Genomic DNA, 23,533 nt, shown 5'->3' with positions numbered 1-23,533 from the left:
CCCCCCACCCCCCCCCACCCCCCCCCCTCCCCCTCACCCCCCCCACCCCCCCCCCTCCCCCTCACCCCCCCCACCCCCCGGCCCGATCAGCTGACCCGCCCCCATCAGCTGACCCGCCCCCTCGGCCCCTCCCTCCCGGCCCGGTCAGCTGACCCGCCCCCTCGGCCCCTCCCTCCCGGCCCGGTCAGCTGATCCGCCCCCTCGGCCCCTCCCTCCCGGCCCAGTCAGCTGACCCGTCCCCTCCCACCCTCCGTCTGTCTGTCATGCGTGGTTCGCCGGCTGCCTCTCCGTTTCCTGCGAGCGCGGCGGCAGTTCCGGTGCGTAGGGGCGGTAGGACCCGGCTGTAGCCGAGGCCGCCGCGGTGCGGGCGGGCGGAGCGGCCGCTGATGTCGGGCATGATCTATCGCCGGAGTCACCATGAGAGCTGCCTGCGGGAGTCCGCCGCACCGAGAGCGGCGGCCCGCTTCCACACTCGCACCGACCCCGCTTTAGGCGACATCATCAACGGCTGCTGCTCCATGGGAGAGGCGGCGGCTAAGCCGCGGGACGCCGGGCTCCAGCTCACTCCCGCCGGCTCGCCGGGGCTGTCGCGGCCTCGGACCGGCGGCTCTGCCTCCTCAACCTCCTCCGCCTCCTCGTCGTCGACCTCGTCGCTCACCTCCTCCCCTTCCCCGAGGGAAGCAAACACTAACACTCCGGTCACCTCTACCTCCACGCCCGGGCCTGACGAACCGGGGAAGCGGCCTGGCGCCGCTCCTTGTCCGGAGCTCAGGACCGATGACACTAGCGGCGAGGAGACCGCCAGCCCGGGTCGACAGACGCCCGACAGCCCCGGGCCCGCTGGCCACAAGACGCTGGAGTTTATGGACGTCAGCCTGAACTCCAGGAACTCGGTGGAAGTGAGTCGAAGGCAGAGCGCGCCCGAGCAGCTGGCGGACGGGATCGACCTGCCGCCGCCGCCAACACTACCCAACGGCGAGGGAGCCAAGCCCAAGAAACTCGGCATCGCCGACTACATCAGCAGGTAAGGTGGACCCGGGACCCTTGCTACAGCCCGTCCTGTGACCAAAGGTCAAGGGCTGAGCCCGTCATTCCCTTGCACAGGGACACAGCGGGTGCTGGTTTGTCCTTGGTCACCTTCTGGTGCGGGTAAAGTTATTGCCCGTTCACCAGCAACTCGAGCTCTCTTCGGTTCGGTGGCAATGGGTTAATAAATCTCGTTGGCAAGGTCGTAATTAGAAATTAACAATACTTTCCAAAAAGCAGAAAACAAGCAGTACTTTTGAAGAAAAAGTGCCTTAAGTACATATTTTGAGCATGCGAACCTGGGTGGGCAAGGAATATATTTCCTTGTGAAAATATCTTTTTTTTAAAGGTCATTTCAAACATTGAGTTTATTTTCTTTGTTTCATTGAAATCGTAAATTGTAGATTAAGGCGTGGTGTAAATGCTCTTGGACATCGGGAGTGAATGGAGTTTCCATCACAAGATCATTAACTTCAAATTTGCGTATTTCATCTTCTCAAATTACGGGACAGTTTTTAGAGTCACCGAATCCAACCCCAAATTTCCAACGTCGTCCCTCCGTGTCTCACGTTTTTGTTTAAAACCTCTCTGAAAAAAATATTTTAACTGCTTAATTGTCTATAATGCACATCTTTCACAAGCGCTACTTATGCCCTTGTTAAACATGGTTTATGGGTAGTTCTAATGTAACAACCGTTTAAAAATATTAGTACACGTCTAAAATAATGTAAGGTGCAGTTCAATGATTGTGTGTACCCTTTTTAGTAACGTTTATAAAATTTTGGAATGTTATTTTTACCACCTTTACTTTCAGAACAATTTAGAAAAGAAGACGGAGGCAGTATAAGCAGTACATTTCTAAAGGGGCGCAGAAACGGAGGCTGTGGGGTGTGGCCTTCTTGGAGCGGGGAGATTAACGGAAAATTGGGTGTTTGAAATCGGGTGGTTTTAGTAAAGTAGATAAGGCTAAACGTTTCCACGAACAGGGTGGTTTTTTAAAAAAGCATAGTGTTTTAAAAAAAATTCTGAAATTCCATGGAGAAATGAGAGCACAGTATCAGTAGTCGTTATGAACTGGAAAGCAATGTCTGGGAAAAACTCTGGAAGTAGACTCAGTAATAACTTTCAAAAGTGAATTTAGTCTCTTTTTAAAAGAGCAAAATTGAAGGGATGGGAAAGGGAAGAGTAGGACCAATTAATAGCTCTCAGATCCAACAAAGACCAGATGTATTGCAAGATCTGTATTACGTGATTCTGAATATTTTCTTCATTTTAATAAGCAGCCAATTAAATTTCTAGGTGATGTTCTTTTGCAAAAAAAAATTTGATCTTTTATGTCATTCTAAACGATCGTGTGCCAGCATGTATTCTGGCATTTCTTGGCTGAGCTGTTAGATGGAAACATTGTGAAACCATTTCATTGGATGGAAAGCTGAGGCAACCGGTCTGTCCAGTACAGCACATTGGATGTTCTTGTAGCTAGCTGTCAGTTCTGTAGCTGCAAAGTCTGTGCTGGTACTTTCAGGATTTCTGTGTGTGCTCTTTGTACAAAAGTATGGAAGGGGCTGGAGATTAGATGTTGGCACATCTGGCCTTTTTCTGCAGTTGAACTTGGCACTGAGTCCAGCGTTTGTTTCATGAAGTGTGGAGATGTGGGGCTGAATACACTTTGTATCTGGCCCCTCACCTTCATATCTGTCAAAGCTGATGTTTTTAGTGCTACCCTGTTCATTGGCATGGAGTTGTTGATCTTCACAAGAATGTTTGGTGCAAGTTAGCAGTTTTTCTTTTTGCTTCATTTTAATTTTTAAAATTTAAATAAGCTGAATGTCATTGAAAATTTTAAAATGTACAATTTTATTTTGAACTTCTTAGTGGAAATCCTTTCCACTGTTTCTCCATTCCAGATCGGAGAGAGATATTGAGAAGTAGTGGAAAAGATCTTCTGGGAACATGAGGCCATTGTGTGGGTGTTGCCTTAGATTCTGGAGCTCGTGCTCTGCTCTGCCTTGCAGAGCAACCGCAATGACGAAGATAGCAAAAGGTTAGCACAACCTTGAGGCATGAGCAGGGTCTAGTGTGATCCAGCCCATTAGATATTTATAGTTGTGCAGATATCTAAAGTCTGATTTTCCCCTATCCCTCTAGTGACATAACTTATTAATTAACTTAAACTTCTGCCAAATATGTACTAAAATCTAGGTGGTGTGGTGCATGAGGACCACAGTGTGTATTGTTTCAAATTACAGAGTATGAATTAGTAATTCCAATTTCTCAGCCCCAGATATCATTGCTGTACTGCTGGGGAGGTGCTGAACAAATGAACAGGAGATGGAAGAAAATTGGAGCTTATTGCTCCAGCCTGGTCTGGGTGACCCCTTTAATACATGGCTTGAAGGACATCAATTGTGAAGATTGTGAAGCAGTTAGCTTGGGTAGGGCAGTTGTATGATTTACAGGACAAAGGAAGTTATTTTTTTTAGAAAGGTAAAAACCCTGGGGAAAAAGGCTGTAGCCATCTACCTTATCTATGCCCCTCATGACTTTATAAATGTCTAAGGTAACCCCTCAGCCTCCTTTGCTCCAGGGAAAACAGTCCCAGTCTCTCCTACAAACTGCAAAGTCTGTTATTTGATATGAAAACTACTATGAGTGTTACAAATAATGGAAAGAACCTCCTTTAGCTATTGTGGGTTGTCAGTTTTATTTCCTCCAAGTTTAAAAAATATCTGTCCTTTATTTCCCTTCTACAAAGTATAAAAGTTTGCTGTTTAAGGCCAGGGACGTATCAGAGGATCAATAACATGTAGAAGGATATTTGCAAATGAGTCCTTTCCAACTATAGTTTAAGATGATAGAAGTTAAAGGTGCTGTTTTACTATAAATACTAATGAGTTGTCAGTTTGGTTGGTGTTGGAGCTTGGCTGTGAAGCAACAGTGCAGCAATGGATTGAACCTAGTCTGTCTGAGCAGATAGGCAAAGTGTGTTAGGTCTTAGCAGATCTATAAAATATATACTTAAGTAAGCCAAAATTAAGCAGAAGTGAATTACTTAAGTGACAGGAATTCACATCTGAAAAGCCAGTTATTGAACAGCTTTTAAATGAACATATTTGAGAAATGATTGTATTAAGGTAAATAATCTTTAATTATCCCAGAGGCCTAAAACTATTAATTGACATTCTCAACAATATGAAAAGGCAGTATGCCATAATACAGTTTTGAAACAAGTAAAATAGCAGAGAATTTAGTGTTGAAAAGAAGTTAAGAAAAATTCTTGGGTTTATAAGTAGAGGAACAGAACATATAAAATCCTAGCAGAATTTTTTTTTGTAAACTACCAACAGTGGCCTCAGCTGAAGTATGATGGATACACCTTGGGAAGGATGGAAAGACCTTTTGAAATGGCATAAGAGGGTAACGTGATTCTAGCAAGGATGGATAACTTCCCTCATGAGAAGAGATTTGGAAATGTTAAGACTTTTATTCTTTGGAACAGAAGATGAAGAGGTGACTCAATAGTCATTTTGATGATCGGGTAGCTGGCAATAGAAATGATTGTGGGATGAATATAATATCTTGGTAGAATATTCTTCTGCATTTCATCTACTGTCAGCATCCCTGTATATAGCTATTGCCCAAACATCTTGATTGGGCAAGTGCTGGAGCTTTTCCTCAATTTCATTGGAACTAATTTAATGCTCATTGTGCTTCTTTTTACTGTATCTAGCTAATGCTCCAACTAATCAATTTTGCTCCATCTTTCCTATGACCTAGCAAATGTTACCTTATTTTTGTTTGCAATGTATTTTGTATGGTCAAATTTCCACATTGATGCAAATTATTGTTTTAATCTTGATGGATTGGCAATGAAAGGCAGTGTACTTTTATTCCATCTATACATTGGTGTAATCTTCAGATGAAAGATTTCTCTAACAAACTTTTCAGTGGGAGCAGCTGCCTTTTAATGTGTCCATAACTGGTCTATGACTTTTGTTAGATTGAAAGATAACTATTACCAAACATTAACATCGGTGGAGTTTTCTCAATGAACTTGTGGGAATTTATGCTTTAAAATTGGCAGTTTTGAGTTCCAAATGTGTAATTTAAGGAACTGGACTTCCTGTTTAAAAATTGTAAATAAAGCTATGAACATGGCATACTTCAGTTTGATCCTTCCATTAACATCTTATGCATTTCTACTCTAACTTTTAAGTGAAGTAATTTGCTCGAAATGAATCAACCGCATCCTGCAGTCCAGCCTAATAATTACACATTGCCACTGGAGTGTGCCATAAGTAACTGATAAGTCACAAAATTATTCTGTTTGTCTTCTTGTTGCCTAGAATTTTTAGTTGGGGATGGAGCATCAGCAAGCATCACTGGCCTTGAATAAATATCTGGCATTCTCTCTCGAATGGTACCACTTTTCTGATGCCAATACTGTCAATTTAACTGGATTCTTGGTTTCTAGTAGATTAGATTTTAGCAAATGATTTTAAGCAATTTTAATACTAAAATATTCTTGAATATCCAAGACATTTAAAAACTGTTTACAAAGCCTTGAGAGTCTTGACTTCCTATCAAAGGCAGTCAAGATGTTCTGGAAGCTGGGGCACAGTCACAGGTGATGTCTTGCTATTCCTCAAACAGAAACAATCAGCAGGTCAGGCAGCATCTATAGACAATATTTTGGGTCTATAAGTCAATATTTCGGGTCACAAACCCCTCATCAGAACTGGAAAAAACGATTGTTTTAAGTTATGGGGAGCTGGAAAGGTGGACAGAATAGAAGAAACACGTGATAAGGTGCAAACCAAAATTGTCAAGGTAACAAATCACTTTAAAACTGGCAACTAGTGACAGGAGGGTTTTTAACAAAAAAACTGGAACTGAAAGATCCAGCCACAGTGGTGGGGTGAGGAAGGATAGTTAGCTAAAATTGTTAAATTCAGTATTATGCGCTAAGACTTCAATGTGTCCAGATGGAAGATGAGGTGATGTTCTTCATGTTTGCTTTAGGCACTATTGGAGCATTGTAGCAGACCAAAGACTGGGAAGTCATAGTGGGAATGGGATGGAGAAGTTGCAGGCAATAGTAGTCCTTGTGTACTAAACAGAGGTGTTCTAGAAAGTGGTCATCAAATCTTCATTTGGTTTTGCTAGAGGAAACCACATTATGAGCACTAAATCCAGTACAATTAAAGTACATGAATTTCTGCTTTACCATGAAAGACTACTTGAGTCCTTGGATGCTGGGATGAGGTAAAGGGAAGGTGTTACATGGAGAAAATGCTGTAAATGTTTGGTGGAGATGGAAGGGCAAACCAGGGAGTTGCAGAGGGAGCCATCTCTTTGGAAAGCTAAAAGGGGAGAGGATGATGTGATTGGTGAGGATGGCAGTAATTATGGAAGATCCATTGAATGTGAGAATGGGTAGAGTGGGAGGTGAGGACATTGCATTTCCAGCATCAGCAGATTTCTGCTTCCTTAGTTATACTTTGTCACCTGTCAATTGGGGTGAAGGTCAGCTTGTTTGGCCCTCTGCATTCAGACCATACAGGGGCAGTCAGCAGCAAGCTGAGTATAGGTTGATTTTGCTCCTTTAATGGTGTTGCCTTTCTAATATATAGCCAACTTTTTAATTCACTGCTTATTTTAGTAACTGCCTTGTCTAATTTCTCACTTTATTTGGATATATTCTAATGCCAAAGATCTGTGTTCTGTATTTGTTTTTTGCTGTACAGTGCTTTATAATTTATTTCCATTTATATTGGATCATACAAAATGGGGTCCTTGTTTACAAACCCTCATCTATTTTCTTTGTAATATTAACCTAAATCAGTATAGCTTGTTTTAGCAGTGGAGATTTTGAGTAATCCATTTCAAAGGTGCTCAGACCAGGAAACCTACAAATACCAGTTTCTGATCCTTTTCTCAGCAGGACATGCTGGAGAATTTTTTGGGAATGCAATATCTCATCCAGTGCATCAGCACAGTTGGTAGAAGTATGTGGCCGTAATTACCAAATTACAGTGAGTGTTAAACAGCGTGCCTGTTCTCATGTGAGTTGCAAATTATTATTGTTCAATCTTTCTTGAAATACTCTTGAACAAAAGAGGACTTTTATCCTTTCGAAGGTCAGTAGAGGACAACATTGAAGCAGGGTGCACAGAGACTTAGTCAAAATGTACTGGGCTAACAGGAGGCAACGAATTTTTTGTAGATGTGTGTTCTATTATCCATATTGGATAATAGAGAAATTTGTTTTACTAGACAGCATTGACCCCTGATCTCCTGTAGGCTTCTGATTTTGCTTAAGGATTTGATTTAGCTGACTAAATACTAGCATTTAGCTACCCTGTTTTCCTGATGGAATGTTTCGTGGTGTTTTCTTGGAGAACTCATGGTATAGTTGCAATATAACAGTTGCAACCACCTCAAAACACAGAAATACCACTAAAGCTGCCTCCACAAAATCCTCCAAGTCCACTGGAAGGATAAATGAAGCAATGTCAATGTCCTTTCCCAAACCAGCATTGATGCCCTAATTACATTCGATCAACTTAGTGAGGCCATGTTGTTCAAGTACCCAACGCCAGCTGTGTACACTTCTGGGCCATACTATTAGAAGGAGATGATTGCACTACAGGACATGGGAGATTCACCAGGATGTTGCTTGGGATGAAGCATTACAGTTATGAAAAGGGACTGGGTTTGTTTTCCTTAGAGTGGAAGAAGCTGAAGGGAGACCTCATGGATGTATACAAAATTATGATGGGTGTAAATAGGATATATAGTGGCAAAGCTTTCCCCATAGCAGATGTATCTAAATCTAGAGAGCTAAGTTTAGTGTAAGGGGTAAAAGGTTGAGAAAGGATCTGAGGAAGAACCATTCAAAATGAGCCACCTTGTTATCTTTCATCTCCATACTGTGGCTTTAGCAGTTTCATCACCGAAACAGATTGAGCTTCTACAGTGCCAAGTGGCTCAGCCTGCTAAGAATATGCAACAGCAGCATATAGATGCAGTTTGGGCTAAAGATAATGACTGCCTCACTTGACAGAGGATTTGTGGATTAAATCTCTCTAATGTTCCCAAGAGGAGAGGAGTAATACTGATTCCTCCATCCGTGTGCCTAATTGCTATTACTGTAGGGCAGAGGAATTAGGACCATACTTACCAACTACCAAAAGGGAAACCTGTAGGATTATGGAATTTTTTGGAGAATATTTCTATGGTGCTTGGGATGATGTCACAGCTATTGAGGAAGTAGGAGAAAAATAAGGGTGCCTGACCAATTGAACAATTCAGACCTGATGGGATCACAAATTGGAGCAAATAAGGAATGGACTGACCTCTTGAAGATGACATTCCTTCACTGAGAGCTGACTGTAGCAGCTATAAGGTTAAATCAATGGCAATACAGATGGAAATCTATAGGAAAGACTTGATCAACCTTTTGGCTTCAGGTGGGTGGGCTATTAATTAACTACAAGATGTAAAAGAGATAAAAGGAACCACAGGCTTGTTCCTAAAATGTTTAATCCCTGCAGGAAAAGGCAATAGGATTGTTCACACAGATGGTCAGTAGAGGAAATGTCGCTACTGATAACAGGCCTTTGGTGCAAAAATCTTTGAAGAGATGTGGCATTGAGTGATTAAATCAAAGGGATATTTTGTTGTGATCAGGTACTGACCAAGGCAGGTGTCTCAGCTCGGATCAGTCAAGAAATAATAACTGTGTGTATCAGTCAAGAAGATGCTCCTCTCTTGAGGTATAACATTGCAATAGGCTGATACAGATCATATACAACTATGCTTGGGGTAGAATAGTCACTGTGTATGAGTTGTGATTTTAAGTCAACTTGAAGTCATGTACCCAAGCGGTTTCCTTGAATATGTTGCAATAAACCAGTCAACATAGAAACTTGATTACTGAGGGTACGGGGGGTGACTGAGCTGACAGATCTGAACTTGATTTCAACTCCCTCCCCTTAATTGAAAGACTCATTTGTTACCACTCCAGTTTCTTTAATATACTCTTGGTGTACTACCCTGGGAGATATGTGACTGTGTCATATCTCATTTTCAAACTGTATCTCCCAGTAATGTAAATGCTGGGTTCATTTTATTAATTGCTATATTTTTAGTTTTTAAAATAGAAGATTAAATATTTTTACTTATTTATAGAGATCAAAGAGTTATGGACTTTGCATTTCATTAAATGCAGCTATATTCTCTTTTGCTGTTTGCATTTTAATGTTCTGTGTGTTACATCAATAGGTTTGTATAAAGATAGCAGTGCAGTTTCATCTTGTTTTACTCAGTGTATTTCCCTCTAGCTTCAAATACAGTTTTTGAGGTGGCCCACTCTTATCTCTCAGACAAGATGAATTCAGTAATTTATGTAGTTTATCTTTAAATATCCACTGCTAATGGCTCACGGGAGCCAAGGGGGAGACATCTAGGTGACCCTGTTCAAGTTACCTTCCCAGGAGTGTAGTAGGGTAATACAGAACTACTTTCTTCCCAGTTTTCTCTCTGTGCATCTTTCTCAGCTTTTAACCTTTTCTTCAAAAAGTTGCAAGGGATGTTCTAACAATACTGTGATAAATCAATTCATGCTTCAACAACATAAAACATATTTTCTGATGTCTCTGTGATGCTTTGCCATTAATGCTTTAATTAAAAAGAAGTTTTCTCTTTAAAGCTCACTCTTCTATAGAAATAGCATTAGTCTCATATTTGCTTTCCATAATTCAATACTCACTTTGATGTTACACAGTCTCTAGGGTTTTAATTTTTCTTAATGTTTGTGTGTGCAATAGTTTTATTTTTGCACTTCTTTCTGAATGCTGTTGCTTTTTTTGAACTTATGAGTTGTTGCATTTACATGGGCCTTAGCACAGGGAAACTGATGTAAGTAAACTATACTATGTTGACAGTCCTATTACTCATTTTCATTTCTGAAATGTAGGGCATTACATTTTCATATTAAACCTCATTTTACACCTATGGTCATGACGATGTTTGTCTTTCTGCAGTTCTTATCAATATTTGCTCAAGCAATGCAATAGTATTTCAGCTGTTATGTCATTATAGAGTATATACCTTGGTTAATAAAGGGCAATCAGTATGGATTTTGACATTTGCTTCCTCTGTCCATTTGAAATTGGAAACAGTACTGATCCTTGGGGTATAACTCCTATAGTTCCTAGACAGTCCAACAAATCATATTCCTCATGGATTTGCGCTTTAACTTTTTTCAGATCCTTTCATACGCTTTCTAATTTTAAATTTTTACTGCAGTGTTTGCATTGCCCAATAACAAAAGATACCTTGCATATATTCACCTTAACCTATGGCCAGTCTTAGTTCCCAAGGCAATTAGCTTAATTTTTATAATGTTTATAATATTGATTCTTTTGAACTAAAAAAAGACTGAATATTCTGCAGTAGCGCAATTTAAATGTTCTAATTTTCAACTTGTTCCTGTGGAACTACAACACCTTTCACAGATGGCAAAGGCATCAGCAGCTTCTGGAAATTGCATCTCCCTGGTATGGAAGTTCTTGGTAGAGAGGCAGATAATAAGTTTTTTGAAAGTTTTATTTCTAGCCAGTGTTAATCATTTAACTAATGCCTCCAAAACAAATTAACTGACTGTTCATCTCATTGTTTTTTGTGGGATTTCTGCTTTGTGCTAAATTTGCCTAAATTATAACAGTGACTGCATCTTATTGACTGTCAAGCAGTTTGGGTATTCTGGGGATATGGAAAGTATTGCAAAAATAAAAGCTTTCTTTAGCTTCACTGTCCACCATTGTACATGTCACTTTGCTGACTTTGCTTTTATTTCCGAAAACAAAATGGGTATCACAATCACAAAGAAGATCGTAAGAAAAACGAAACCTTGAATTTACTTAGTGATTGAGCATCTATAGCTCTCAGGATCCAAGTTATCTTTTGGTATTATAACGGCAAGTGCCTATGTAAATCTGACCAGTCTAGTACATCTGGTTCATCAAAGACGATAGGAGCAGTAACTGTTTAGACGAAACATCTAAGGCTTGGTTTGTGAATGAAACTATTGAATTCCAATTTTGATTGTGAGGGGAAAAAGTAATCTTTTGATCTACTTTTGTGTTTTAGTCTTGTAATTTGAATGATATTTCATCTGAATAATATCATGTAATGTGTGTAATTTGGCAATTTTATTTAAAATTTTAGAAATAGATTTGTAGAAGGACAAATAAATTTTCATGATCTGTATTTCAGGACCATGCCATATTTGTTATATAAACTGCTCATTTGAATGAATTCTTCATATTTCAGCAGTAACTTGTGCAGTGATTAGCATTTTGAATTTGTCCATCCAACTTAAATTTAATTTTGCTTTGTTAGTAGAATCTCTTTTAAAAAAAAATTACTATAAACAGCAGCTAGAGATTTCTCAAAGGAACAACCACAGTTTGCACAACTTTTTCTTATGGCCTGGCTTGCAGCTGTTTGCAGTCCAGTTGTGATTATTTCCTGTCAATGGCCACCATTTTCCAGAAGTCTTGTATTAAGCACCTGGCAATTTTTTTTAACCCTTCTCTGGGACTCTTGATTTTCAGTGGAGTCTACCTGCTGTTTGTGTATACACCAATTCTGATAGTTTTATACAAATAATATTGCCAGGAAGCTGAGTGATTTGTGTGATTTCACACTTCAATCATTGCTATTGTTTCCACTAAACTGTAAATTGCATCTAAATTTAATTTTGATCTGTACCTTCCTAAATAATGCATGTTAGAGTACTGGATGTTTGAAATGCCATGTAATAATTGAAGCAATGATGAAACAAAAACAATGAAAGTTAAAATATAATGAATTTGTTTTTCCTGGAATAGTTTTGGAATTTTGTTTTTTGTCTTTCCTGAGTGTTTTATTATTTTTGTTTGCACATTTCTCATGTTAAGAACAGAAGTATGATTTGCAAACTAAGTGTTAATGGTATGGTACTATATTGGCTTTCTTTACTAATTGTTGAAGAGACAGACAAGTAAAGTTAATTGGCTTGTTTTTCTTTTGAACTATTTGTGGGTTTTCTGGCTTACAGTTAATATAACTTGAAGTATGCTTTTCTAAGGTCTGGTTTTCATTTTCTTTGAACAGGAAATAAAAAATTTGGACCTGGCCAAATTAAACAATTATGAATACATCCACATGTTTAAAAACCGGTAGCAAAGTCTTTTGAATGTAAAGCAGTGCAAGAAATAATTTCGGTTGCATTGTGTATGTTCTTAAATGCACAAAGAAGTAGTCACTCCATGTCAAATAAGCACCCAAAAGAGAGAAAATAGGCTTTCAAATGTCATACTTCAATTGAGTTGACTTAAAGTGCCACAATACATTGAAAGTATTTCACACTTGATTGGCTCGAATTTCATATTAAAATAATGGTAAATCACAGGCCAGCAAATGAACCAATTTAAAATGGGGAAATTGAGAGCAACATTTGTGAATAGCTGCTACAGAGAATGAGAAATAGATGAAAAATGACCATCAAACTGAACTAGCAAAAAGTGAAAATAAGATCAGTGTTTTGAAAGGCTTTTAGTTGCTTTCTGAGCTACAAATGATTTGTATCAGAAACCAAAAAATGCTTCTGAGATGTTTTTTCATTTATAGTGCAGCCCAAGGTTTAAATGAAGTTTTGAACACCAGTAGCTATTAATGTGAAGGTCCTGTCATGCAATAGTCTTAATTGAAAGAAATTTACATTTTTGGCTTAAAAACATAACTACTGGGTGAGCAAATCTCATTTTTGAATAGAAAATGGTTTATCTGTGAGAGGGTATTTTATTGAAGCAGAAATATGATATAGTATCCCAGAGGTTGTCCTCTTCCAGTCATGTTTGACGCGTTGCAACAGTACCACCCTGAAATGAGATTTAAAAATCCAACCAGTTGTTTGGATTATGTTTTGGGCATTCTTGTATGCTGTCTAAAGTGGATCTGAAAATGCATTCATTGACCATTTGCCACTACTCATCACACAATCCCAGTAGATAAGAATTAGGTAGCTACAAGATCTTGAGCCACCCTTCTTTCCTACACTATGGATCCTCCGTTAATTATTCTCCTCTCCCTGCTCACTTGCTATCTTCTAGTAGCCATCTCCATTGGCAAGGTACATTTTCAAATTATTATATTGTAGCATTTTTTTTTTGTTTATTTGTAGTTGTAATACCTCTCTATTACTAAAGAGGTACTGCATTGATGAACAAAAATTAGTTTTTTTGTCCACTGGACATGATTTATTTCCTCTGTCAGATGGTTAAAACTAGGGATAGAAAAATGCCACATGATTATCTGAAATGGATGGCCTGATGATTTTTGATAATTTTTGTGAAATGTATGATTGACAAGAAGTTCTGAGAGCTATCTGCTCTTAACTATAGCAGAATGCACTTTACGGTAGAGCGAGTTAAATACCATAAGTTTTGTGTTGTATCATTTAAACATCATTTGTTTTATGCAAATTTCAACACATGGTTGATATTTAGAAATTGCTGCCAGAGGAGTGGTGGAATCAGATACAAACACTGTTTGAGAAACATTTAGACAAGCACTTGAATTGACAAGGCACATAAGGATACAGACCGTATGCAGGCAAATGGGATTAATGCAGGTGGCAAAAGGGTCAGTATGGGCATAGTAGCCCAAAGGGCCTGTTTTCTGTACTGCTGTATGGTTTTATTGTAATCTCAATAATAAACAAGTCCATTACTAGTCCATTGGGTTTGAATTTACAGGTTATATGATCAATAAATAAAACTTGGGGAATATTAGATGGAGGAACAAAATTTAAAAGTAGAGGACCAGCTATTTCAGAGTGGTATTAATTAGATGTAGTCGATTTTATAATAAAACAATGAATTTTGGAGGGAAAAATCTGACACAACCAAGGAGTTTGAAAGTTTTGAGATCCTAGGGGAAAAAAATTATAGATTATCTTGATTTCAGACTGAAAAGAGAGACTTCCAGACTGAGAGGAACTAGAAAAGAAAATTTGATCAATGGTCAGAAGAGTTTTGATTAAGAACAGAACAATTTGAAAAATAAATTGATTTCTTATTTCACATGATTTTACCTAGATAGTTTTGGAATTCATTATTGGTATTTTTGATCATGCTAAGATCCTAAGAATTGCATAATTCATTTATTCATTTTTTTTTGAAAGCCTGTGAGAATTGTGAGATTTTCAAATCTTTCGAATTTTCAAGCATTATTTCAATTCTGTGTAGATATTACAGCAGTTTTTTACACCACTTTTTGCTTTGGCTGAGCTATTATCTTTCCATCTTAAATTGGACTAGATCACAAAACAAGGGAGCAGAAGTAGGCCATTCGGCCCATCGAGTCTGCTCCAAGGGAAAGGGAAAAAAGAAAAAAATGAGAAATTGGGGGGGGGGGGGGGGGCAGGTGAAAAAAAACTATTCTAACCCCAATTTCCGGCCTCATCCCCATATCCCTTGATACCCCGACTATTTAGATATCTATCTATCTCTTCCTTAAACACCTCCAATGATCTGGCCTCCACTGCTGTACCTAGCAAGGAATTCCACAAATTCACCTCTGGCTAAAGAAATTTCTCCTCATCTCTGTTTTAAACCTGTACCCTCTAATTCTAAGATTGTGCCCTCTAGTCCTGGACTCGCCCACCAAGGGAAACAGCCTAGCCATATCTACTCTGTCCAGTCCTTTCAACATTTTAAATGTCTCTGAGGTCCCCTCTCATTCTTCTGTACTCCAGTGAATACAGTCCAAGAGCCAACAAACGTTCATCATTCGTAAACCCTTTCATTCCGGGAATCATCCTCGTAAATCTCCACTGAACCCTCTCCAATACTGTTTTTAAAATAGAGATTAATCAAAATTACATATGTAGTTGCATATATATGAAAAATTAATGGTGGATTTATTCATTCTAGGAATCTGATATAAAACAAATTTGATAATTTGATCTTCAAAAGTTGCACACAAATATTCCTGGGAACTAGTCTTCATTCTGTAGCATTTCATATTCCTTTGATTAATCAGAACTGTCTTTCATGTAACCCACCCTCCTGCCCTGTGTGAAAGCTTGTGTAATACTCTTTTTTAGCATGGTTTTACAGAGGTTCTTCACTGTTTGATTTGAAGCGCACACTGCAGTTTTGTTCAGAGCTCTTTTTAATCCATTTTAAGTACTTGGTCATTATATCTATACGTGTTGAATCTTACATCCAGTTGGATCCTTGGGTGCAACCCAACTTTGGATTTTTTTGTGGCATCATTTCTATTACTAGGGCACTGCTGTCTTGTATTTAAATCAATGCGAACAAAATTGCCCAAATAGAACTAGAAATTTCACCTTGAAGCTTACATTTGCCAGTTCATTGTTCAACTGAACTCATTCTCAATAAATGAGTTTCTGTGGTAAACTGATGGGTGTTTTGATTGCATTCATCACCTTGCTGGAATGTTTTTTTTGATATGTAAATAAAACACTTCCTCGAATGATAGCACAGGATTATGCATCTTCATAAGAGGAATAAAGGAAAGAGCAATCCTAAAGTTAAGGCCTATAACATTAGATAAAGCTGGTTAAAGATAACTAGTATTGTTATCAACTATTAAAAAACTGCAAGTAGTCTGGTTGTCTAACTTCCAGCACTTTAAGTGACTACTCTTAAGAAATATTTCTTGACTATAGTCACAAAAAGCATATAAGTGCAAATTCTTTCTTTGCATCTATAATGCCTTTGTGCAGAAATCATGCAGGTGAAATGTAAAACAATTCTGCTTTAACCCTTGAGTCATCTTTGTTTTGTATAGAAAAAAAAATTCTCCTTAAAATGGAAGTTATCAACATTATTTCATCAGGTCATTTAATTGGTATCACTAAAAGGAGGCTTTCTCATATTTTTGAGGTGAGTACAATCTCCAGCCAAAAAATGTTCAGGTAAGCTGATGGTTTCTTTAGACTTGTGTATATGTTTGCTCCTTCAGTGTATTCTTAGGAAATTAATTATAACCAATAAATGGTGATAATAAAGGAACAGTCATATATTTCCATGTCAGGATAGTGTGGTGATCCTACAGTTTGTAGTGTACTCGTGCATGATGTCCTTGTCTTCAGTTGGAGAGCACAAATTTGTGAGGTGCTGATGGAGTAACCCAAATGAGTAACTGGTGGTGCACAATGCAGCCACATTGTGTCATTGTGGAGGGAATGAATGTTGAAGGTGCGGAGTGGGGAAGTGAGAGCAGGAGGGCCATTTTGTCTCTTGAGCCTGCTCCACTGTTAGACAAGGTCATGGTTGTGTCTTCTGTCACAATACCATTTTCTTACCTTTGATTCCTCCAACATCCAGAAATCTATTGATCTGTTTTGATTGAAATCATTGACTTATTCTCACAGCCCTCTGGGATAGAGATTTCCAAAGATATGCCATTTTTTTCAGTGAAGAAATTCCTCCTAGTTTCAGTCCTAAATGGTTTACTCCTAGTTTTAGTCATCTCAGTCAGGGAAAACATCATCCCTGCAACTGACTAATCAAGCTTTTGTGCAATTCAGTGAAGTCATCCCTCATTCTTCTAAACTCCCAGCCTACTCAATCTGTCATAATGTGATGGACGTGCCATCTTAGGAACCAACTGTTGAATCTTTGCTACTTTCCAGAAAACCCAAAATGTACAGAGTGCTCCAGGTCTGGGTCTCTTCAGGGCCGTGTATTATTCTAATAAGATATCTTTATTCATGCACTCAAATCCTCTTGCAAAAAAAAAGCCAATGTACTATTTAACTTCCAAATTTCTTGCTGAATTTGAAGCATTGTTGAGGATCTAGTTTTCTTGCACTGCTTACTTCTGTTCAATTGTCAATTACCTTTCATGTGTCAATTTGGCAGAACTGTAAAGCTGTACATCTATTCATGAGGTCACTTAATTTTGGCTTTCACATTCTTTTCAGTTTGCATGGAGACATCTTCTATTTTGCTGCTGTGTACCATAAGTTTCAGGAATATTTGATGCTGCTGCCAGCATGCCCTTCTACATTATTCATTGAAACTAGGATATCAATGAAGCTTAGCAGTAAGGATAGAGTAAGGAGTGATATGTCTGGCTTATAGATTATAGTTGAATATATTTCTGTTTGTGCTAGTTCCTAATTTTGAGCTCCCAGATTTATCCTATTTAGTGTGATTGAGGGAGGGTGTGGTCAATGTACAGACTATTTTTTATCTTCATGAGAGCTGTGCAGCAGTCATTCTCATCAATGATGTCATGAATCTCACGTGCTCACCACCTGCTGTAGATTCAGGACTGGCTAGCTCAGTCAGAGATGGTGCCACCAAGTGACTTGTGATGAGATTGTAATCCCACATTCTGGTTTCGCGGCCAGTGTTTTACCTGACCTTGTGCCTTGAGATTGGAGTTGATATTGAGGGTGGCCAGGGAACTCCCTCCTGTTTGTATCCAAGTGTGACACCACATCTGCTGGGTCTATGCTGCCAATAGGGCAGAGTGTACTTGGGGATTGTGATGGCAGAATCTGGAGCATTGACTGGGGTATAAATGTGAGCACAGCAATGTTTGCTTGGGGAATAGAAGCTGAGTATAAAGATTTCAAGGGAAATTTTAACCAAATAGGTGATGCCAAAAGAAAACTTTAGGCAGTTACAAACTAAACCCAAGTTCTTTGCATGCAATACAGTTCTGACATCTATAGTATATTAGAATTATCTTCACCCAAAACTGAGTATTCATTTGAAAGTCAAAATGAGTTGATTTCTGTATTTTGCTAAATGCTTTACTAGCTTGCATGTTAGTATTTGAACTGGTATGTCAATAGGATTTTCCCTGAGATTTGTGTTCATGATTTCATGGTGTCCTTTGGGCTAGATTTTGCAGGAACTGCCAATGGCTTCATGCGATAATGTTGGCATTTCTTTATGTAGGTGACACTAAGTTCAGGGTTCTGTGTGAATGGAGGATGTGTGTCTGATTAAAGCTAATGTGGGCATGATGTCTCCATTCATTTGATTGGTGAGGTATAGGTGAGAGGAAGCAGAGTAAGTATTAGGTAATCTACAGTTTTTATTGAATTTGGTTAAATTAATAGATTTTGAAGGCTTCCTAGTGATAGGGACAAGGTTTAGCCATCTGTGAAAGTCCTTTTCAGTTGTTTCATTGACAGGACTTGTTCTGGTCCCCCACATGATGGTCTTTATGTGGTCAAGGCCTTTGCCAATAAGGTTCAAGTGGGCTTAAAAGTTCAAATTGGCAATAATGGATGCACAAAGGTAAGTTAATATTTCCATGTAGATTGGGGGAAATAGTAGACTGCTTGCTGCAGGCAGCAAATTTGGAGGTTTTTTCCTTTCCCCTTTTATAGAAGAGCAAGTTACATGCATAATTAGTTTCAAAGCTGTTCATTCTTTATATTAGTTCTGCTGGAAAAGGTCAGTAGAGGGATTTTTTTGGGGAATGATTGTACCAATTCAGTGTGCAAGCTGGTTTGAAATGATAGTCCAACCCTGAAGTGAATAAAATCAGTCTGGGAGTTGCATTCCATTGACTCCAGAGACTGATATTTCTTTGTATGACATTTAATTGTCTAAAGGTGATTCATAAGGAATGCATATACTTTCAATAACATTCTTCATTCCTATAAGCAGATTTCTTAGTTATCAGAGTTGAATTAACTGGTTGAATATCTTGTTACAAAGAAGCTTAACTAGATATCCCTCCTTGTTATTTGAACCACATCTGTGTCTTTACATGTGCCAGCACATGCCTTTCCAATCCATTTAAATGTAGGTGGTGAAAATATTTACTTGAATGAGACTGAATACCAATTAAGCTACTTTATTTCATAAGTGAGCATGCAGTGCAACTGTCATGATAGGACTTAAATAAATCAATACTGTTTAGAACACCTTGCTAAAATTTTGATGTTGAAGGATTGTCTTTTGTTTAACTTGAGTGCAACTTTTAATTAGCCTTCTACAATCCAACTTTGAGTTTGGTGAAAACTTGCCCTTGTGGTTTTCTGGTTAAACACCTGACTGGGTGCATGTGTTTGATAATCTAATTTTTTTTAAGTCTCAGTATTCAGAACCTTGAAGTTGTGCTTGGCATCATTTCTCCTGTGCCTGGAACCAGGATCTCCTAACAGTGTGTGTGAGGTCTTTGTTGATAGTGGAGAGGCAACATTGTTAATTGTTTAAACACATTAGGGAAATAATTTTCAAGATTAATTCATTTATATTTTAACCACTGTTTGACCTTTACTTGTTCCAGTACAGGTAGCTTTAAAACACAGCCCTAAACTGTAACTTTTTTCACACAAATAGTTTGTGGAAAAACACTCAAAACATTCTGAAGCAAAGGGGAAGGCATTTGATCTGGAAGTACTTTGACTTTGTTTTAGTCTTGAAATAACATTAAGCTTTCAGCTTGGTGTCTAATGAGTTGATTCTAAATTGCAGGGTACATGGTAATACAAATGGTTTTTATTGGGACTTTTAGCTTGGGTTAAAATTATTGCTTTGGCATTTACCATATTATAATGTGTATACTTTTTTAAGAGCCATTTTTGCAATTATTTTCTGCTTTGGAAGTTACCAGATTTTCTATCTTGGTAAAACCCAGCAATCAACCTGAGTTAAATGCATTTACTATGATCCTTTATATCTCGTGTACGATGTCATGAAAAAAGGAAACAATGCTCTAAAGAAAATAATACTTATTTTGCAAAGACAATGATTTTTTTGAAGGGCTTTAATGCTGGTAATTTTCCAGACCTTTAGAGTGCTGAAAATATATAACCAATAATATGAAACTTCAGCAACTTTGACAGTGTTGCCTAGGAAATAATATCCTTTTTTTTCAAACCTGGAAAATGCTGTAAATGGCAGGCAAATTGGGAAACATCAGAGAGGAAAGTTAGGTTTTGCAATGATGAATGTTCTCAAAATGTTTTTTTTAAAGCATTGAACTTGTCTTTACTGTAATTATAGTTTCTGATTATGTCAATGTCATGGGATTAATGTCATGAACATTCTGCAATATGTAACATTATTTCAAGGTATTTTACTGCAAAATAAATAATGCACATTTACCAGTGGATATCAACTGTTAAATTTAAGTAATTGTGAAGCTAAAAATTTGCAAACTGTTGCCTGTGCTTTGTTTTTAATTTTAAATGTGATAATTTCCAAAAAGTTTTAGTTGCTGGGTACTTCAATGCATTTTATTTGTGAATTGTTTAGCCAGTAAATGTGAGTGCTGATTGTACCTGAATGAACTAATATATTTAGATGTTCAATGATAGGGTAAATTTAACCTTGAGCAATGATGTAAAATGTCTATTATCAAGTCAACAAGGCTGTTCGTAGTCTCTCATTTTCCTGTCTTGAATTTAAAAAAATCAATTCTGAGCCTATGATCATTAGAAAGGAGGGTATAGAGCTGTGCTTTCAATCTTGTTTAAAGGATTGTTTGGCGATTTATTTGGCAGCATGTGCAAACTCCAAAAATAGCCTAATTTGCAAATTGTATCTTTTATTTTGAATTGTCATCAACCCGTGTAGATGATGGCCACTTAGAAAATTCACTACTAAATTACTGTCACTTCCTTAGATTACCACAAACAATGATAAAGATGCTACCTATTTCCTAAAGTAGAAGAGTAGATTTAGTTCTGTTGCTTGGCATGGATCACCCAATATTGTTACATAAAACTTTCTAGTTTGTCATAAAGGCTACTGTAACCAGTTGAGCACTACATTAAATCTCAACCAAAGACATTAAAAATAGTAATCCTGTCAGTATCTGAAAAGAGTTTAACATTTTGAATGTAATTACTTAGAATTGTGGACCAGGACCAGTGATTGATTTATGGTCTGCTCTTGAAATGCTAATCTTCACTCTTTGAATGATATCTGACTAGGTTAGCACTTCATTTAACTTAGAATTTCCTTTGTTTACTTCCCTTTTCATCTCCTTGTGGATTTAGAAGCAAGTTAGCATAAAATTTGTCGTCTTGTGGTGACCTATTTTTGTTTTGTCTTCCACCTCCCTCACAACTACTGCAGTTTCAGGCACCTCATGGGGGAAAATTGAAATCTTTAAGCTGACTAGTACTGTAACAGTTGTTTAATTGGTAATAGAGCTAACTATGACACAATGTCACAATGAACCAACTACAGATGTATCCATCCATTACTGCAGCTCTTAAGTTCTGTTGCCCTTGAATATTATCAAATCCACACATGGCAACAATTAAATTTCAGCTTTTCCAGCTGCAGAGAGTGAGTCAAATTTTAAAATGGCTAGCTTGGCGAAATGAGGTGTTCTCTAACTGACTTTAAACAACTCAAGTTGTGTAAATGCATGACTTTATTTCTCTAAGAAAACAAGATCTTTAAAGTTGGATGTATTACCCACTGAAAATTAGTTTTGCCTGTCCATTGAAACCATTAATAGTATTTTGTTAAAGCAAATTTACCATGCCATCTGGTGACTTGTTACCATGTCAAGGAAAAATAGCTTGTCTCAGTTAGCTGAGTTATTCTGCATGGTTCATCATGTACACATGTAACTACCACTGGGAATTCCCTGACCTTGGGCTGAATCTGTTTCACTGGGAAAGCAGTGCATCTATCGTAGAAAGTATTATTACATTTCAGCAAAATACATAAGGTGGGAAATAACTTGGGACAAAACATTTCATGGTGGAAATAAGCATTAAGTGATCAGAATTTAAGGAGACCCGGCAGCAGTAGTACTGGTAATTGAAATATTGCAGAGCAGAACACAGTAACAGTGGGGGTGGGATGACTTGTGTGCAGCTGTTAAAATAAATGACAAGTATATTTTCCATTTGGAAAATTAAGTGCTCACAGTGCATCAACCAAATATACATTTTTTTGTGAATTTTACCTCTAAGTTTTACTCTAGCTATGTTTAAAAACTAGGACTAAGTTTTCAATGCAGTAACACTTATTTTTCTTTTATTTTCCAACTTTCATTAGTAAAACTCAGCTGCTCTCACCTCTTCAGTCAATATAGTGCTCAGTACAGCATTTTCATTATATAATTAGCTAGTGAAGGCTCAAGGGCTTATCAGCAAACAAAGTTGAACAATTATAATTTTCTTCCCTTTCCAGCTGAAATTACAACAAAATAATTATCTTGCTGTACCAAAAGGCAAGGATAACCTGACAATTCCTACAGTGAAGTATATTTTATGCAGCTTGGGAATTGAAGCTAACATTTAGGATGTGGGAATTAGACTATTAATATAACAAATTAAATTTTTGACATCCATAACTAATTCCTTGGTACTTATCTAATAGTATGATTTGAAAACTTTTAAATTTTATTGGTCTCTGTAAATAGGATATAATCAATACTGTTGGATACAGTATATTAAGTATTAGATGTAGCTAAACAGTAGTATGGTTGACAAGGCTATTGATCAGCAAACAATGCTGTTAATCCACACTGGGTCTTATAACCAAACTAAGTGAGCGTTGTAAACTTCTAAGCAGCAAAGCAAAAATCACTCAACGGAACAAAGAGAAAAGATGTGATGCAAGTACTTTGAGATGGAAATCAATGACATAAATGATCCTTTTGGAAAACATTTTGTTAGGACATAAAATGCTTAACTTTTAATAGCTAATGATTTTTTTCTAAAAGCATTAAAAGTTCTGCCTCATTTCAGATTTCTATTTATTGGTATTGGTTTATTATTGTCACTTGTACCGAGGTACAGTGAAAAACTTGTCTTGCATATCAATCGTACAGGTCAATTCATTACACAGTGCAGTTACGTTGGGTTAGTACAGAGTGCACTGATGTAGTACAGGTAAAAAAAACAATAACAGTACAAAGTGTCACAGCTACAGAGAAAGTGCAGTGCAATAAGATGCAAGGTCACAACAAGGTAGATCGTGAGGTCATAGTCCATCTCATCGTATAAGGGAACTGTTCAATAGTCTTATCGCAGTGGGGTAGAAGCTGTCCTTAAGTCTGGTGGTACGTGCCCTCAGGCACCTGTATCTTCTACCTGATGGAAGAGGAGAGAAGAGAGAATGACCCGGGTGGGTGGGGTCTTTGATTATGCTGGCTGCTTCACTAAGACTGTGAGAGGTAAAGACAGAGTCCAAGGAGGGGAGGCTGGTGTCCGTGATGCTCTGGGCTGTGTCCACAACTCTGCAGTTTCTTGCAGTCCTGGGCAGAGCAGTTGCTGTACCAAGCTGTGATGCATCCAGATAGGATGCTTTCTATATTTAAATTTATGATTCAATGCTTCACACAAAATTGGATTTAACAACTACAGTTCTTTAAAGAAACCTGATCAGCTGATTACTTCAAAAGCAAAATGCTACAGACATTGCAAAGGGAATTTAAAAAAAACAAAATGCTCAGCAGGACCTGTGGAAAGAAAAAGTAACAT

The 23,533-nt window shown here is 38.0% G+C and overlaps 1 protein-coding gene across 2 annotated transcripts in view; it reads left to right on the top strand.

Annotated features, from left to right (window-relative positions):
* The first annotated feature begins 278 nt into the window (after positions 1-278).
* Positions 279-23,533, top strand: part of tbc1d12b (TBC1 domain family, member 12b) — a 69,123-nt gene continuing 45,868 nt past the window's right edge. For both annotated transcript variants that reach the window (XM_052027248.1, XM_052027249.1), the window contains exon 1: positions 279-1,024. In XM_052027248.1, coding sequence (XP_051883208.1) covers positions 387-1,024 — 638 coding nt within the window. In that variant the 5' untranslated portion in view covers positions 279-386. The remainder of the gene's footprint in view (positions 1,025-23,533) is intronic.

Source organism: Pristis pectinata, chromosome 12, assembly GCF_009764475.1.
Source record: "Pristis pectinata isolate sPriPec2 chromosome 12, sPriPec2.1.pri, whole genome shotgun sequence".
NCBI lineage: Eukaryota > Metazoa > Chordata > Chondrichthyes > Rhinopristiformes > Pristidae > Pristis > Pristis pectinata.
Note: the sequence above shows the minus strand (reverse complement) of the source record. Positions and strands in the feature narration are given on the sequence as shown.